General features: G+C 44.7%; 1 protein-coding gene across 5 annotated transcripts in view; it reads left to right on the top strand.

Annotated features, from left to right (window-relative positions):
• Nucleotides 1–48: 48 nt before the first annotated feature.
• The window catches only part of LOC121669146 (CREB binding protein), a 95,575-nt gene continuing 80,174 nt past the window's right edge, over nucleotides 49–15,449 (top strand). For 3 of the 5 annotated variants that reach the window (XM_042037700.1, XM_042037698.1, XM_042037697.1), the window contains exons 1-2: nucleotides 49–465; nucleotides 14,019–14,728. In XM_042037700.1, coding sequence (XP_041893634.1) covers nucleotides 381–465; nucleotides 14,019–14,728 — 795 coding nt within the window. In that variant the 5' untranslated portion in view covers nucleotides 49–380. The remainder of the gene's footprint in view (nucleotides 466–14,018; nucleotides 14,729–15,449) is intronic. The other 2 variants (XM_042037701.1, XM_042037702.1) reach the window with 2 other exon arrangements.

The raw sequence follows: 15,449 nt of genomic DNA, 5'->3' as shown, positions 1-15,449 counted from the left end.
CTCAGCCGCGGGCGGGCGGCGGGCGGGGGCCGGGGCGAAGCCGCCGCCGCGGAGGGGAGGGGACGGGGCGAGGCGAGGGGAGCGTGTGGGGGGGCGGAATGCGCCCCGAGTGACGGCCTGAGCCGCCATCCGGGCACCGCGGCGGGGGGAGCGCCCGGGAGGAGCGCGGCCGGCAGGGAGGGGGCGCTGGGCCCTTCGCTCCCCGCCCCGAGCCCTCCTCCCTGCGGCCTGCGGCGGCCCGGCATGGGGGAGCGGGGGCGGCCGGCCGGGCACTGAGCGGCGCTGTTGGGTTCCCGTGCGGCGGAGGAGCGGGGACAGCGAGCTCGGCCCCCCCCGGGCACCCCCCGACAACGATCACCGGCTCCGCCGCTTCGGCCACCATGGCGGAGAACTTACTCGACGGGCCGCCCAACCCCAAGCGAGCCAAGCTCAACTCGCCGGGCTTCTCCGCCAGCGATAGCACAGGTAAGGCCGCGGGGGTGGCTCGGGCGGGGTTCTACGGCGGTTCACCCCCCTCACCCCCCCGCCCCGCCGGAGGGGAGGGCCTGGGGGGATCGCCCGCCCTGCCGCGGTTCCTGGCGGGGGTGGGTTGGGCCTCCTGCAGTCGAAGTTACCGGGCGGGACCCGTACGCCAAGTACCGTCCCGGCTATAAATAGCGGTTGAAAAGAGACGTTTTTTGAGTTGGGTTTCCCTTCTTTTCGTCCATCATCTTCGTTTTTAATGCCTCGGTTTGGGTGATGGGGGTGCACAGGTGAGTGGGGTGCGGATAGAGAAGGGCCAGGCGTAGGTACCATCATGCTTATCGTACAATCGTGAAATGGTTCGGGTTGGAAGGGACTTTAAAGCCCGTCTTGTTCCATCCCCTGCCTTGGGGAGCACCTTCCACTCTCTCAGGTTGCTCAAGCTCCATTCAGCCTGGCCTTGGACACTTTCAGGGATGGGGCAGCCACAGCTTCTTTGGGCAGCCTGTGCCAGGGCCTCACTACCGTCAAAGGAAGGAATCGGGAAATCTCCCCGGTACCGAATCTAGATCTACCCTCCTTCAGCTTAAAGCTGAAGATGCCTTCCTGGAAGGGTAGTCGAGGTTTCTATGTACTCCTTAAACCCTCAGATTACCCACAACTAGTATCCCTATACAGGCTCTTTCACTGTGCCCCTGTGTGCAACACGCTACAGAATAAAAACTCCTTAATAGCTTCTTAGTCATAGAATGATTTGGGTTGGAAAGGACCTTGAAGACCATCTAATTCTACCCTCCAGTTAATACTTCGTGCTTTTTTTACTTCCCAACCTGTGACCAAGGTTTTAAGGCTTTTGGCTTAAACTGTTCCAAGCATTTTTCCTTTAAACCCCAAACGATTTGCAGATAATAATTGAAGTTGTGGGGTTGCTTGTATGCCGAAATGCCCGGCAGCCTGGCAGTCACTGCGACTGGTCTGTGTCGCGTAGTGTCTCTGGCGTGCCTTTTTCTTCAATTGTGATGGATTTGTAGATAATAAAACACATCAGCACGTCTCGTTTCCAGCCAGCGTGTGCCCGTTGTAAATACACACGTGTGTGCACAAGAGCATGTGTGCCTGGACCGGCCTCTCCCGGTGTTCTGACTGTTTCAGTCCCCGAAAGAGTGGTTTCAGAAGAACACAAAGTCTGTTGGACTTGAATTTCTGCTTTCAGAGATTAATGAATCTTGTGGAAGGGATAGCGATAAGTTAATCATGCTATGCCTGCTGTGTTTTCATAGACTGAAAAAAAAATATTACTATAATTGAGCTGATAAATTCTGTGGGTTTTTCGTCTTGCTCAATCTGCGTTTGGCAACAGTTTACAGATGCTTCGGTCCTTTAGGGTTTTTTTATGGAAACCTTTTCTTCTCAGCCTGTAAATAAATGAAACAAGGAAGAAAGAAACAGTATCAGAGAATATCTAGGTGAGGTCTTGTGATTGAGCTGTGTTAATCCCTTTTGTGGAAGCAGTGGAATATATGGAAGGCTGATACACAACTTGCTGCGAAATGCACTTTGTAACACAGGACAAATACAGTTTTTCTTTAACTCTTCAGCTAGACATTTTAGACTCTCCTGGTAGCCAGTGAGAGGTGTTTGAAGCAGTGTCTTGGGTTTTGGGGTGGTTTTTTTTTTCTTTTTTGAAGTTCACTTGGGCTGTTCTGGAATGCTTCAGTTTTAATTATGTCCTGTTCAGCAAGTTCTCGTGTGTCTCAGGGAGCTCTGCGTGGTGCTAGATGTGTGAACTCCAGCATCTGCAGAAAGTTCTGCAGGGCTCAGGGGGCCTGTGGGTACTGGGATGGCAAACCCCAAGTTGTATTCTGGACAAGTGTGTCCATGGAGTTCCGTTGTCGTCCTGGTGTTCCATAGGCAAAAATACTTCTCTGCCAAGGGTGCGGGTAATGTTTGTGCACTTAAAGAGAGGGTTGTTTTTGGGAAAAGCATTTCTAGGTTTGTTGCCAGCAGTTAATGCTGCTTGGTGAAGGATTGCTGAAGGTTTCTGTGTATTGTGGCAGGTGATACAAATAGTTTGAGTAGTGTTTGCTGTCAAATGCCTGTTCCTGGAACTTAACCAGGCTGCTCCCTGGTGCTGGGACTTAAATGAAAAAGTTTCTGTTGGAAAGTGGCCTTTTGGTTGGGGGAGCCTGGGGAGATGGGTCTGAGGCTTTTGCCCTGGATGAGCAGTGAGTTGAACAGAATTCTGTTCTGTTGAACAGAATTGTAATTGCAGTGGTAGCCCCACACTGGTGGGTGCTGCGGCTGCCGTGAGGGGGGTGTGCTTTCACCGCTGCCGCATTGGGCCCTGCTGAACAGTTCGGCCTGCAAATGCTCGCACCCGAGGCTCTGATGGCAGGCCTGAACACTGGGCAGAAAGCAACTGCTCTCCTCCTTGTTTATATTTCTCTTGATGCTTTGATGCGGTGATGTTAAGCAACTCCTTTTGTCAGGGTAAGTTTTAGCTGCCTTTAATCTTTCTGATAAAAATAGCTCCTCAGCTTACCGGGGCAAAGTTTGTGCCACTGAAATTGGTCTGCTTACCTTCTGAAAGTACAGCCTTTTCTGTTAAACCTAAGCAGCTAAATCCGGTGTCTGATCTTGCAGAAGGGAGCAGAGATGAAAGGATAACAGAAATGGGTGCTGTGACCATCGTTAAATTTCATGATAGTCCCATTTTGCAGTTGCCCCACTGCTCTTTGTATCAATAAGGAAGGTTAAGACTTCTGGCTGTTAACTTCGCTTGCCATTGCTGTGCCGTATTGAACGAGCTGACTCCTGTGGTAAAAGGTCCGTGGGAAAGATTTTTCCTTGTCTAGCCAGGTAGGAGTAGTGCTTTTGTCTAATTACTGCTTTATTGGATACACAGGCGTTTTCATACCTAAACATTTGTCTCCTCTGTGGCTGTTGTGAGACATTCTCATCCAGCACCACAGAATAAACAAGGGACTTCTACAAAAAGTAGAATTACAGTAACTTTGCTTATGGCAGTGTGTTATTTTAACACTGAGTGTTGTGATTATTTTGTACATTGCTGGCATTGGTCCTTCAGCTGAATATACAGAGACCTGGCGGCGTTCTCGGGCTGGTTGGGAAAAATGCGCTTGAATGGAGCAGCAGCACAGCTGGAGGTGTTCAGGGGCCCCTGGACTGTGGTCCCTTCTGCAGGTAGCTTGGTGAGAGTCTGGGTTTCACTGAAGTCATACTTCTGTCTGTGTTCATTGTGTTCCCTGCAGCTTCTGCTGCTGTGGTGCTGCGCCAGTTCCAGAAACAACACAGCGTAATCTGGGCCAGAGCAGAGGGTGTCCCTGATGGCATCAGGAGTTAACAAATTCCTAAAGTAGGTGAAGTTGGGAAGAAGGTGAGATTGAGCAGCTTCCAACGTCCATTAGAGCTAGGTTTTCACTTCATACTTCCTTTTGTAGGGGGGTTTGTTGATTTTTAATTCTTTTCTCCTCCCTAACTTCCGATTGTACGCGGATTAAACCGCGTGGCTGCTGCCGCAAAAGCTGCAAGCCCAGCTCCCCGATAACTCCTGTTCTCTTCGCGGCCCATGTGTTGGCATCCAGGGCCCGGATTTTGCACTGGGGAAAGGCTGGCCCTGTTGCACGTGCCTCCCTACGTGCTGAGATAAGTAGATCTCTGGCTGACTCCCAGCCAGCCACAGAACTTCGCAGAAGGGAGTTCGTGTCAATGCGCAGCCTGATTTGATCCTACTCTCCTGCCAAAAACCAGATAGGTGTATTGCAGTGGATTTAGGTTTTAGTTTGAAAAGAGGTGGACAACAGCAAAGTAGCTTGGAGGAAAGGCAGCGAGGTTTTCTAAGCTTGTGTTCACATTCTTAGCAGAGACTTCAGATGGAGTGACGTCTCAGTGATCTAAACCCAGATTTTGTTTGGGCACATGAAAGCGTTAGTATGGATGTTTTAAAGGGTTCATTCCTGCGTGGCTGAAAAGCTTCGTGGAAGCCTGTATAATCGGTCTGCGCTTGTTTTGTATGATACGTGCAAAACTTGAGTGTCATGTGTGTGCTGTGACAGTAAGAATCACAGTTACACGCGGGCTTCCTTATCCTCTCCCTAGAACAAGGAAAAGGATAATTTCATTAAGTGAACAGACTTGCATTTATAGGCAGAAAATTTGGGGAAGAAATTAATTTTCTGAAAAGCTGTAGGTGAAGGAGTGTGCATAGTTGTAATTATTCCATGGGGATGTCCTTTTTGTTTGTTTTGTTGTTTGTTTGTTTGTTTGTTTTGTGGTACTTGTGCCCTAACTATCTGGGATGGGAAAAATGAGGTGTGATATTTCATAGCTATATTGTTTCTTGTGGAATACTTCATCGTTATATTGTTTAAGACTCATGTAACCATGGGGGTGGTGGATGGGAGAGGATGATGCCAAGCAAGATGTTTACTTTGAGCTAGAAGTTTGATACAAACTGTTGGGGTTTTTTCCACCTGCAGTGACTGACCTGCATAACTTGATGCCAGTGTTTGTGATCTAGGACAGGAGATTTGTAAGATTAGAAATGGGCTCATTTATAGAGTCTAGCGCAGCTAATTCTTACCAGTTCCTGAGGCATTGCTGATAGCAGGGTATTGTGTACTCTCTCAATGTTTGTGGGCTTTTACAGGTTTTTCCGAGGAGTTTGGCACTCATGTCTGTGTGGGATGAAAAGTTGAGCAGATGATCTGCCAGCCTGATCATATGTGGCAGTCCACAGTCCTACCATTTTGCCCATTCCTTTATTTTTTGAAATTCGTACTTTGATAATTGCAGATGTACTGGGGACTTTTCCAAACTTATTCCCCCACCAGTGACTTAAACTTAACTAGGAAAATGCTGTCCTGTGCTGTGGCATAGAGCTTCTGGAGAAGCCCTGCCAGCAGCAGGCAGGAGGAGAGGCTGTGTCTTTGCTGTACTCCAGAGATCTCTTGGTAGCTTGTGAAATGATTTCCAGTTTTTCTGCTGCAGATTATTCACTTTCTATTTTGTCTGGACATTCCTTGGAGTCATCGTCCAGTGCCATTAATTATTTCTACAGCAACATGCTGTGCTTTTTTATTATACCTGCAGCTTCACATTAAAAACCCCCACAAATTCTTAGTGTTTATCTTTATTAGATATTGTACTTACTGTTGCTACCTGCTAAGAGAGAAGAACATAAAAAAAACCCCTTACCCTATTAACAAAACACTGCAGGTTAATGTGAAATCAGGGTGGAGGGGGTAGTTGAAAAACCTGATTTGAAAAAATCTGGGGTTTGTTCTTATACAGTGTAAAAACATGAGGGATAACTTAGAAATCTGACACTTCCACCCTAATTTGGTTTACACTTTCAAGAATTTTTGCTTTGTAAATCTTTCTTTTAACATATGTTATGTTTTCCATCTGTCTTCTCAGATGTCTAAGATACAGAGACAACCTAAATTGTTTATTTGGAAAACTCTTTAATAAAGATGCTTCAACAAATACTATTAAGTGTTTTGCAGAATCATAAGTGTGAATTAAAAGAAAACTGAAATTTCTATTAGCAGTGATAATTACAACTCGTAATCTAAATCTCTTAGCATACTCTTCCTTTCCTGCTTTCTTATTTGCCGCCATTGAGAAATAAGGATCTTGTTTATGACTCTGGATAAATACAATATCTTTGGTTTGCAGTTTGTGTCTGGATATATTTTTATTTATACATCTATAAGTCTGTAAAATAATCCCCTGTTTCCCTGCTGGTCACCTTTAGTGCTGTGGAAGCTTCCTTGGGAAGACAGCAGTGGGAAAAGGAGTCGTTCTTCCCTGAATGACTGTTTCTCCCTGTCTCCCAGTCATTTTCCTGTTGCAGTTGGACACGGCAGAGAGGAATGAGAGCTGGAGACTTTCTGCTGCAGTGTGAGAAGTAAAATGGGACATTAGATTGCAGCCCCTGTCCGTGTGTGTGTCACCAGAAGCGCACGAGCTGCTCTCTTGCTCTGCCCAGCTTTGCCACCACGGGTACTTCGATAGCTGGGTTATTAGTGGGTGTTGCTGATGTCATCACTTCTGTGTCATCTCTTGTGTAGTCTCATCTCATGGAGAAAAGAGATGGGGAAATTACCGAGTGGCTTGAGTTGAGTAAGTACTGAATATGAGTCTGGTTTGGAATAGCTGTGAAGTTTTTTCCTAAGTTCATAAACTCCCTAAAGGAAAGTATTAATGAGAAAGGTTCAAAACAGCCTCATCTCACTGAAATCAGTGTTTTAAAGTAAAAGATTTATGAGGTATTTATGTTTTTTTGTATTGTCAGTTACAGTTGGAAGCTTTTTTAGACATTAATATACAAAAATCATTAGTTTTACATGCACGTCTGCTGTTGCTTCCTCATGTATGTTTGGTTTGTTTTGGGTTGTATGTCCTTGCACAGCTGAATTTGAGTTGCCAAGCAGAAGACAGTTCCCTTAAATTTGGTATCAGAAATAGGGAGGAAAAAGTGGCATTAAAAAGAATGGAAATGTACTTTTGCAGCTTTTGTACATCACAGAGGGACCCCAGACTTGCCTGTTTCATTGTAATGTTGCTTAGGTTTTTTCCTTGTTTAATAGTATTACTTCAAGTACATATTTATATATTTTGCCCTTCACAGAATAGGCATGTTCTGTGGTTTTGTTGGAGAAGGTGTGTTAAGGTGGGAGTTTTCTTAGAAGGACTCATGTAGCTGAAGGGAGCTCCTGAGCCAGAACTGAGCTCGAGTTCTCACCACTGACACTGTCAGTCATTGTGGGGAGCATCGGGAACGGAGCACTTCAAAATCTGAGCCACCTGTGTTGGCAATATATTCACTAAGAAGTCTCTGGCCAGGGAATGTCACAGTTAAAGTTTGTTTGTCAAGACAGTTTGTGTTCTTGTGCGTTATGTGCTGATTTCCTTTCCAGGTGGGCAGTGAGGGTGGCACAGCCATAAGGGAAGCTGTGGGTCTGGCAGCTGTGGGAGCCAACTCAGGGCAGGCACAAGCAGATACTGGCTTGGTACGGACTGTGCATTTCATGCTGACTTAAGCAAGTGCGCACTATTAATGGGCCCACTATTAATGGGCACCGACTCTCAGATGATTCCTTTTAAAAGGGTCATTCTGAACTTAAATATTCTGTCAGCTGTTAAATTTGGGCAAGAGACACGATGTGTGTGTTTGTGATAGGATGAGAAGACAGTCTCGCTTCTGTTAACGTTAATGTGCTCCAAGAACCTGAAAGTATTTAATCTTCTTCAAGATAATCTTGTGAATGAGAAGCTGATGTTCCCAGTGTGGTGTCTCCCAGTCCATAGGCAGATTGCCTCCTCTTCTTTCTGTCCGGATTTCTCTTCTTATGGCAAATAAATTTAATGAAACCTTCTGGTCTGTAAGAGTGTTAGCCTGGTAGCCATGTGCGCTGTGACAGTAGCCATGTGTGTCTTGTGGATGCTGCTGGGTGGGATTTAGAGTTGTTCACAAGAGCAGACATGGCAACTGTGTCAAAATAGCGAAGATACTTTGGGAAACAGTTAAGAGAAAGAATGGTTTTGGAGAGAGGCAGAGGAAGGCAAAGGCAATCCGTCATTTGCCATCCGATACTTCTAAGACCAGACCAGAGTGAGCGCTCTTGTTGGGCTGCTTCTGCCACACATTTTGGAGTTACCTTGGCTTTTTTCCCCTCTGGCCTCTGGGAAGAGATTAGAGACTAGCTTCTTATCTGGATATCTTTCATATTTGCTTCTTTATATGAACCTTAATGCCAGGTGCAAGGGCCATTTAATGTGCCCTCGTATACTGCTTTGTAATTGATAGGGAAACATTTGAGTAATCTATGATTTATTTTTATGAAAGGGTAGAATAATCTCTAAACCCAGCAATTATTTCTGAAATAAACCAGTATCTCAGGTTTTTCTAGACTTTTAACACCGGTTGTTTTGTCACTATGAGCACAGCAAAAGAGAGACGATGGAGACAACTTGGACAAGTAGAGCAGAGAGAACCATGAGGTTATGACATTGTGGTACACAACATGCAAGTGGAAAGAGGCTGGGAACTAAACCTGGTGTGACCAAGGGAGGATCTCAGTTTATACTGCTCTCTTTTCGTGGAGGTGAGGGGGAGGACTGGGACAGAACAGGTGGCTTTCCCTGTATCAGGTGGTAGTTGTTATCACACCTTAGTGTATATGCACATTTTCCCCATCCTGGCTCGTGTCTCTGGTGTTGGAGCTGGTGTCAGGAGCTGAGTCAGGAATACTGGTAGTACTGCAGTAGAGGTTAGAAGAGAATGATTTTTTTTTTTTCATTAGTTTTCATTAGTGATTTGTTTGTATAACAAGCTTCAGTTTTGAAAAGTCACTTAGTTGCTGAAGTCTTACAAAAATGGATTGGGGAAGATATTAGGAGCTGTCTCTAAAATCCCAGCCACAGGAAAGCAAGAGAAGGCAAGTGTTAGATCCATTTTCAAAAAGGGTTCAAAGACAATACAGTCAGCTACAGACTGCCTCCTATCCATCACTGGGAAGGTCATGGAGGAGCTGGAGTGAGTTTAGTGAAGGGCTGCCGAGGAGATTGGGGGCTGGAGCATGTGCCCTTTGAGAGGAGGTGGAGGCCTGGGCTGCAGACAGACCTCCTGATTTCCCTTCCAACTTGAGTGACTGTGGGTCTGTAAACAAGAGAGAGCCATGATGATGATTCCAATGAATTTTCTAGAGATAAGTCCCAAGAATTCCGAAAGGTGAGGTTCATACCAACATATTTGAGTTTTGACCAGTCCAGTGACTTAGGAATGAGTGACCCAGACTGTATTCCTTTCTCATCCCAAGTGCAGGTAGTTTAAATGATCAGACAGGTAGAAATATAGTTAAATATTCAAATCTCTTATTATGCAAGCCATAAATAGTTGAGATTCATCCAGATCCTTGATGTTGGATCCCTCATTCCCCCTCACCACCCCCCACCCAGCCATCTCCTTTACCCAGCCAGGTCCCTCATCACCATCATTCTCAACCTGGTTGCTAAACATTGTGTTCAGAAGAAGTGGTGCTGCTCTGCTGAAAGTCAAGGTCCAGGTGCATGTCCGTTTACAAGCTTTTGGTGTCACATTAGAAAAAGACACAAATGTAAAGTTTCCTTACTGGAAATTTTAGATTTTCCATTAATGCATTGTTTAATTGCTGTAAAACATTAAATGCAAGAATTGTCTTTTATGAAACAATAAATTACAGAATCCTCAAACCTCAAGAGGAAGTTGGAATGGATGTGGTAATTGCTGACTGTACCACACAGTGTGGCTATTGAGGGGAACTACCTGACAGTGAATTTTAGGGAATGGCTGGAGCTCTGAACTGTTGAGGCTTTGTCTGCTGGGGTCTGGCGTGATTGAAAGAAGCCTTACAAAACAAAATTGGGCTCAGTGAAATGTAACAGCTATGTTGGCATGAAAGAAAGGCACGGTGAAAATACTGCTTGTGTGCTGGACTTCAGTGTCGGCTCCGTGCACGAGCAGTCAGTTTTTGACATGAAAACTCCCAGTCACGTCTCAAGCAGAGATTATGCTGTAAAAAATGAAACTGAATTTGATAGTTCTCCTCCTGCTTGCTGTGAGATACGTTTGAGATAATAAGTCACATAATGAAACACCTTAGGATATTTGTCACCTCTCGGGCTGAGCTAAGGGGGGAAAAAATGGTGACATTGAAACGAGTTAATTGATTGAATTTGTATATTAGGAAAGTCTCCCGGTAACAGTCTCAAGCAGTCATACAGATGAGAATGTTCTGCCTTCAGGATGCAGCGCAGTTTTGGGGATTTTTCTTCTGAGAAGGCTTAGAAGGAAACGGAACATCTTGTTTTATTCTGGCTGATGAAAGTGTTGTCCAGGAAGGCAGAAAACTCTGACATTTAGGCTCACAAGGCTGAAATTAGGAGAGAAAGTGTCTCAAGTGTGGTTATCTTCTATGTGTGAAAATAGCTGCTCAAGGAACGCAGAATGCTCAAATTGGAAAAGGAGCTCTTGGGAAAGAGTGGGGGTGTGGTACTTGCCTAGATCTTTTCCATGCCTTCCAGAAAACGTAATCTCTGGTTTTTTGGTGCTCTGCTGTTAAGAGGACGTTTGGTTTTATGTGACAGAGGTAATGAAAGGTATGAGGTTTAGGATCAGAAGTGCTGTTTTAGAGACAAGACATGTCGAGGTGAACGTCCATAGCCTTAGTCAGCTTCGCTGCTTCCTGAGCACTGAATTAGAGGTATGTGCCTTATGGGTGTAGGGAATCTGTTCTCCTTTAAAATCCAGACCACTTTTCCTGTTCTGATGTGTGCTGGATGTGTGGCAGGTTTGAGGGTGGAGCAGGTTAAAGCTCGGTGGGATTTCTCAGCAAAGGTGTTTCCTGGCCATTGCTTCAGGTAACTGCATGTAATAGCAACAGCATCCCTCGGTTTTTAGGCTCTTGGTAGCTGCCTTTGAGAAACAGTTGAAGCATTGAGAATGGGATCAATTTTGTTCTTCTTGTGAGGATGGAGAGACTGCAGTTGCTTTTTATTTTTCTATCAGTAGAAATGGGCTGTGTTCTTATTATGCCAGATTTTTATATGTGTGTAAATATATTTATTCATTTTATAACTGCCAAGACAATCTCTTATCTTTATGGATTTGGATCTTTATGGATTTGTTGCAGACATGCTCAAGTAAATTTTTGTTTTCTGTTGTATTTTATAACCGTTATAAAATGTGCCTTGTGTTGCTGTTTTTAATGTGCATGACTCTGATGAAATATAAAAGAAGATGATTAATCATTGCATGAACAATTGAATTCTTGGTGAATTTTTACAGGACCATTGTGTTAGGTTGTTTACCTTCTTTTTATTTTCCTTCTGCCAGAGCTGTACATTTTCCATGTCTAACCATAATGTACAGCCTTCTTACAGGAGCTTAGGAGTGGTAGATTATTTCAGGTTTTAAAAGGCAGTATTCCCAAATCCTTTCTTCACTTTTTTTTGTAAACTGCAAAAACATTTCCAGTTCTTGGCTCTGGCAAGACTGAGAGAGTCCGGCCAGCCAAGCAAAAAAAAAATTGAGCATTTATACTCCAGCATCCCATTTTGAAATACAGCTGGAAAAAAGCTACTCTTTAAACCACGGCAACATCTTCCCCCTTCACATTTTGTCTCTCCTCCTCTGCCCCTATCCCCACACCCACACATCTATTGTCCATGAAATATTAACAGTTTTGGTGCAGAAGCTTGGAAAAACACCTTTTTATGGGATTTACAGAAGTTGTGTGAATGAGCACTATAAACCTTGAACTTGGGGAGAGATGGGGTGGTGAGAGCAGTTTAACAAAGGCGAGGCCTCAGCCCTGGCCCTGTGTCCCACCCTCGGTGACGCGCGGGCAGATGGCTTCGGTCAGGCTCCAGCTGCAGCCACCACCGGTGGCAGAGCCTCCCAGAGCCTGCCAGCATTCCGGGCTGGAGTAGGGGAATCTTGGAAGAAGGAAAGTAGAACCAAAATGTATAGGAAATGGCAAACTGCAGCATGGTCAGTGTTGAGTGGTTGTGTGGGAAAGAGGAGGAGAGATGAAGTGATCACCTGCAGGAATGGAGTCGAAAGTACACCAGGAAATTTTTTTAGAAGACAAGCAGGAAAGATGAACTAAAGACCTGAAAGGAAAGGCAGCAAGTAAGAGAAATTAAAAATACTTTAATGTGTCTTGCTAAATGAAATGTTAGCTTGTTCCTTGCCTGCTTGGAAGGGAACGGGGGCTCTGTTCTGAGCAGGGTGTATTTGTCACGGCCGACATCATGCAATCCTGGACGCTTTATCGACTCCAGTAGGTGATGATGGCAGAGTGTTGGCCCCTGAAGGATGTGGTGCTTTGAGCACCTCAAAACAGCCAGAATTTAATGTTTTTGTCTTCGTTTACTGTGCCTGGTTGTGTAATTCTCTGGTCATTGCAAGTCTGACCATTTTTATTAATTTTTCTTCAGTTAGGTTGAATTGGAAATGCACATGCTGATGAAATGCATGAAATTAAAGTGTACTGAGATGCCTTGGTGGTGCAGCTGTGCTTTGTGATACAGTTTGTGTGTTGCTTGAGGTTTGTTGTCTCTTTTCAATGTACCACCTTACATCATTTTTGCAGCCTGAGTCCTGCCCCACCTTTTTGTGGTTGAAGGATGAATTAAACTTAAAAACAATGAAGCTTTTGTAATGTCCGTCTTTAGTAAAGAACTTTTCTCTAACCTGGAAAAAATGTGGCTTGCTCAGTGTGAAGGACTGGGGTTTGTCAAGTCTGGCTTAGGGAGCAAAATGAAGTTTTCACACATTTATGTTACAGTGAGAAGTGATTGTTTTAGTTCACATCCTTGGACTGGAAAACTCTTCCAAGATGTGTTGCATGTTTGAACAGCTACTCTGGTGTATTGGGGCTGGTCTGCTTAAATGTTTATAAATATCGCTGTATGTGCCTGTCCTTATGTCTTCAAATACGTAACTTTTATTTGCACATGGAAGTACCTATATACAGTGAAGTAACTTTCTATTTTTTACTTACATACTAAAGTAACCTTGTTACACAGATGTTGCTTATGATGTGCAGTAAAATACTTTAGTGAACCTGAGTTGCTCCTTTAAAGGGAAAAAAAAAAAAGCCCCACCACTTTTTTATTAGTCTGGATGTTGCAGCCAGGCAGAGCTGTTCCTTCAAGTGGCTTAATGAAGATTTGATTGATTTATTTTGCTCATCTGGAGAGTGTGTGGATTATCTCTGTCAATATTGGGCATGGTAAATGAGGGCTGGGCACTTACAGAGCAATTTGAATTATTTGAGCTGTTCAGGAATTGAGCAGTGACTCGATTCAAGAGGCATTACAAGGAGAAAATGTTGAATGCCTTTCAGGATCTTCTGAGGTAGCAAATCATCGTACAAATCAATGACTAGAAACTGATCTTAAATATCTTTATATGTGAGACTGGGATCAAACTGCTGAGGAAATCGTTGTTCTTTGGTGATGTTTTGAAGCCGTGCTGGAAGATGTTCTTTGGCCATGTGCACACACAAATGACAAGGTTGAGGCAGAATTGCTGGGTGAGAGGTGGTGTCTTGGGATTACAGAGGAGGTTGGAAAAGGTGATGTAATTGCTCTTTTGGGAGAGTAAATCAATAGGAAAAAGTCTGTTGTTATTTCTGCCTTCATCTTTTATCCAAAACAAGGGAAATTTGAGAGTTAGATTAGGTCATTTTATTCATGCCACCTCTGTTTTCTTAAGCTTTGTTTTGTCCAAATTCTTGCCAGAAAACCTGTTTATTGGCCAGTGCTCTATCTACCCTGTGTGGCTGTGTGTGCACAGTGTGTAATAACTGTGCTCTGAAAGGCTCTGGAGTTCATGTCACGGGGACCCTCACTCACTTCTTAGTCTTGGGTAAAGATGTCCTGAATGCCTGTCATTGTTAATACTGGTACAAAGTAGAAAAGATAAAATATTTAGCTACTTGTTTGTCACGTTTCCTCACCCGTGTTTCTGTTCTAACTTGCAGATTTCGGATCTTTGTTTGACTTGGAAAATGATCTTCCTGATGAGCTGATCCCCAATGGCGAGTTGGGCCTTTTAAATAGCAGTGGGAACCTCGTTCCAGATGCAGCTTCCAAACACAAACAGCTTTCTGAACTTCTGAGGGGAAGCAGCAGCTCTTCCTTAAACCCAGGAATTGGCAATGTGAACTCAAGCAGCCCCGTGCAGCAGGGAGTTGGTGGTCAAGTCCAAGGGCAGCCGAACAGCGCGAACATCGGGAATCTGGGTGCTATGGGTAAGAGCCCGCTGAACCCAGGAGATTCCTCTGCTCCAGCCCTGGCCAAGCAAGCAGCCAGCACCTCTGGACCTACCACACCTGCATCCCAAACTCTGAACTCTCAAGCACAAAAAGTGGGAATGGTGACGAGCAGCCCTGCAACATCACAGACTGGACCTGGGATATGTATGAATACTAATTTCAGTCAGACACACCAGAGCCTTCTCAACAGTAATTCTGGTCACAGTTTAATGAATCAGCCTCAGCAAGGACAAGGGCAGGTAATGAATGGATCTCTTGGGGCAGCTGGAAGAGGAAGGGGAGCAGGAATGCAATATTCTGCCCCTGCCATGCAGGGGAATGCAGGCAGTGTGCTGGCAGAGACTTTAACCCAAGTATCTCCACAGATGGCTGGGCACACCGGGCTGAACACAGCACAGACAGGAGCAATGACTAAAGTATGTACATGCCATTTACTGTATTCTATTTATTGCACTTGTTTTTCTCCATACAGGTGTTTAGGAAACACAGTAGATCCTTTTCTGGGACAGAACTAAAGGATGTGCTTTCCTGAGTCTGTAGTTACCTATTTCAGTCACCAGTGATATTGTGAAAAGGAAATAATTGAAGCAGTACTTCTCATGTAATCAAAAATGAAATCACTTGTTGAAAAAGACATCCTCGAAGCTAAAAGTTGGAGAGTATCTTAGCAGGGTGAATTAGAAAAGAGTAGCATAATCCTGCAGAAAGGAAGCAGATGATTTCTCATGTTCAGGATCTCAATTTAGCTGCCAGACAACGCCATCTTCTAAAGCAATGTGAACACTTGGAGATTGAAGGGAGAGGTGTAGCAATTGCTCCTCTTGTCAAGGACCACTGTCAGCAGCCATGCAGCGAATGCTTTTTAAATATGAAGGAACTGATCTGGAAACATCAAATTTCACATAGATTGCCAAGCTAATGCAAACTGTGAAAGGGAAGGGCAAGAGCCTAATTTGGCAGCCATTGTGGATCAGGGCAGGGAATATATACCTGAAGTATCTGCTTCTGTCACGGGGCACTGCTCTGGCTCCCTGTTTGATACAGTTACTGGTTTTTAGTTCTTTGTTTTCCAGGTGTGAGCTTAGAGCAGTGTTTTGACTGCTGTTCCTCCTGCCCTGTGCCTTATCTCTTTGTCTG

Source organism: Corvus kubaryi, unplaced genomic scaffold, assembly GCF_017639235.1.
Source record: "Corvus kubaryi isolate FWS band 111438036 unplaced genomic scaffold, C.kubaryi_AGA036_p1.0 37387, whole genome shotgun sequence".
NCBI lineage: Eukaryota > Metazoa > Chordata > Aves > Passeriformes > Corvidae > Corvus > Corvus kubaryi.
The sequence above is the reverse complement of the archived record's forward strand: the minus strand, read 5'-3'. Positions and strand labels throughout refer to the sequence as shown.